The following is a 3058-nucleotide window of genomic DNA, read 5'->3' as shown; positions in this document are numbered from 1 at the left end:
TTATCAGACTCTAACACAGGGGCGATTGATGCAGGGTATATTGCAGCTCCAGAGTTACACAGAAACCCTCTCCCTTCATGTATATTTAATCATCTCAATGAATTTACTATACACTACATCACATATTTTTGCCTTGCTCTGTAGGAACCAATCCCTGTGCTGCCTTCTCTGTCTGTACATTATCCTGACTCAATGTTCTCCTTACCTCATGTCCACTTTCCTAGTTTATCTAGTCCATTGCTATTCTTGTTCATAGTAAATGGTTGCCTGGGTGTTCTCCCTCTTATCTTAGCTGGCTCAGACATTTTGTATTCTTAGCTTACTGACCTATCTTATTTAGCACCAACTTTCTGTTTTCAACCTAGTGATCTGTTTACCTTGCTAATTCTATCTTTCAAGAAATGAGGCCTCTCTCCAATAGTTCATTACTCATGTCAGACCAAGCCTCAATTGACTCAGATCTGCTTCGGGACCCCACACCTCTCGGAGGGATTATTTCAGGCTGCACTGATCGCCCTGAAGTGTTCTCACTCAGCTGAGATTAGCTCATTGAGATGAATAGGCCACTTCACTGAGCCTCCTATGCTGCAGATGGGGGTCCAGCTTCTCTTTTGGTTAAAAAACCTAGGAAAATACACAGCAAAAAACTTTGTTACGTTGGTCCAGTGACAGCTTGTGAACGTCCAGAACAAAACTCAAGCTTCTGAAAACCAGGAAATATAGAATTAAGTTAAAAACACCTTTAACTCTGCCCACTTTGAGCGATGCCTCACTACATTCACAAACGCTCACATTGTGCCTTTTGACTGTCATGGATGGGGCTACCTGTACTTGCTCTATGCTCAAACACAGCCTGCTCCCCCGGCAGAATCCCACACTTGGAACATTTCACAACCGCTTCATACCCTTTTACAGCCTCTTCCCACACAGTTTTTGTACATATATTTATGATAGACATATAGATTCTTACCTAATTTACATTTGTGTAAATCTAGAGTAGCTCCATTGACTTCAGTGAACTCAGTTTGCATATATTACCAGTGTAAGCCCAGTATTTTACATTAAGAGAGAGCACATCAAATCTCTATGGAAACAATAAAGCAATCAGTTGATTATATCTGTATAGACATAATGAATAAAGCCATAGTCTTGGGAGAAATCTGGAAATTTTATGGTCACCCTGTCAGTTTTCTCAGGGCATCTTTGATCTCCTTGTTTCTCATGCTGTAGATGATGGGATTCATCACTGGAGGCACCACGGAATAGAGAACAGCCACCACGAGATCCAGCCCTGTCGTTGAGATGGAGGTGGGCTTCACGTAGGCAAAGACGCCAGGACAAATAAACAAGGAGACAACAATGAGGTGAGGGAAGCAGGTGGAGAAGGCTTTATGCCGGCCCTGCTCAGTGGGGATTCTAAGCACTGTAGTGAAGATCTGAGTATACGACACTATTATCAATAAAAAGCAGCTTAAAAACAAGCACACATCGAAAACAATAACCCCAATTTCAGTGAGGTATGAGTCAGAGCAGGCAAGTTTGAGGAGCTGCGGGATTTCACAGTAGAACTGATCCACCGTGTTATTTCCACAGAAGGTTAACGCAAACATGTTCCCGGTGTGCAGTACAGAATGGAGAACACCACTGATCCAAGCACCGGCAGCCATCTGGACACAAGCTCTTCCATTCATCACTCTCTCATAGTGCAGTGGTTGGCAGATAGCGACGTACCGGTCGTACGCCATGATGGTGAGGAAAGCAAAGTCTACTCCAGTGAAGAAAATGAAGAGAAAGACTTGGGCAACACACCCAGTATAAGAAATTGTCCTGGTGTTCAATAGGGAATTGACCATAGACTTGGGGACAGTGACGGAGATGGAGCCAAGGTCTAGGATGGACAAATTCATCAGGAAGAAGTACATGGGGGTGTGAAGGTGGTGGCTGAGGGTTACAGTAATGATAACAAGGAGATTCCCTGCCAGGGCAACTAAGAAAATCCCTAGAAACACCACAAAGTGCAAAAGCTGCAGCTCTCGCACGTCAGAGAATCCCAAGAGAAGGAACGCGTTCTCGGCGGTTCGGTTGGTCATGTCCCTCCTTGGTACATAGTGTGCTGCCTGTGGAGGGGAGGACAAGGGTAATGGCCAGAATCAGAATCATCTCTGACAATCAAATTCCTAGGCAGGTGCATTGTAAATTGGCATAGCTCCCTTAGAATCAATGGAGGGTGTCAGATCCACCTTCCTACAATCTCATCCAAGATGTGACGTGATAGAAAGCAGGGTAAAAATGGACCAAATTACAATGCAAACCCAACATTTATAGCTAGGATGATCATAAACCGGTGCAGGCACTTATTTTCTCCATTACTGGTCTCGCTCATATGATGAATGAGATGTGCCCATGCTTGCCCTATCCTTAGTGGATTCTCCCAGGGACATCGGGGACCATTACTATCCTGCTCAACCGTCCCGTATCCTGTTCGTGACGCCATGTGGAAACGGAGAGAAAAACTCTCTGATAGGTTCGGTTTGGGATACGGGGGGTTAAGCGAGACAGTGATGATTCTGGGGGTTTGCTTAATCAATAAACCCTTTATTTTACAATAAACAATCCTATCCTTATAATAAAACAGTTCTATTTCTATAATAAACAGTTTCACAGCAAGCAATTACACAGCAAACAGTGATAGCAAAGGGCAGGAGAACTCCATGCATGAAAGGACAAAATGTGCCACCCAAGACTTTAGCGTTTTGTGATCTCTCCTGGATCAACGCATGGCTGCCAGCATGTGACACTAGGGTGCCCGGTTTTGGAGTTCCCCAAAGAAGTTACAAGACAAACACAACAGAAAACAGTTAATCCATACTCACGAACATTATATACATGTATACTATGCTGTCCAAATTCAGTTGCCATTTGCTTTAGATACTGCAGACTGGAGAGAGCCACTGTGAGTGATGAGTTCACAGTGAAGCGGGCTAGGAAAAATGCGTCAGCCCACCAAGCCGACACGACCAGGAGATATGCAGGATGCCGGGTGAATTCAATTCCTCTC

General features: G+C 44.3%; 1 protein-coding gene across 1 annotated transcript; it reads right to left on the bottom strand.

Moving 5' to 3' along the window:
* Positions 1-1175: 1175 nt before the first annotated feature.
* On the bottom strand, positions 1176-2090 carry LOC137158435 (olfactory receptor 14A16-like). Its single transcript, XM_067556194.1, has one exon. It carries the CDS (start codon positions 2088-2090, stop codon positions 1176-1178), a length of 915 nt encoding a protein of 304 aa, XP_067412295.1.
* Positions 2091-3058: the final 968 nt, after the last annotated feature.

The sequence above is a fragment of the Emydura macquarii genome, unplaced genomic scaffold (assembly GCF_026122565.2).
Source record: "Emydura macquarii macquarii isolate MOO-44397 ecotype Brisbane River unplaced genomic scaffold, CSIRO-AGI_Emac_v2 contig_1682, whole genome shotgun sequence".
In the NCBI taxonomy this organism is placed as follows: domain Eukaryota; kingdom Metazoa; phylum Chordata; order Testudines; family Chelidae; genus Emydura; species Emydura macquarii.
The sequence above is the reverse complement of the archived record's forward strand: the minus strand, read 5'-3'. Positions and strand labels throughout refer to the sequence as shown.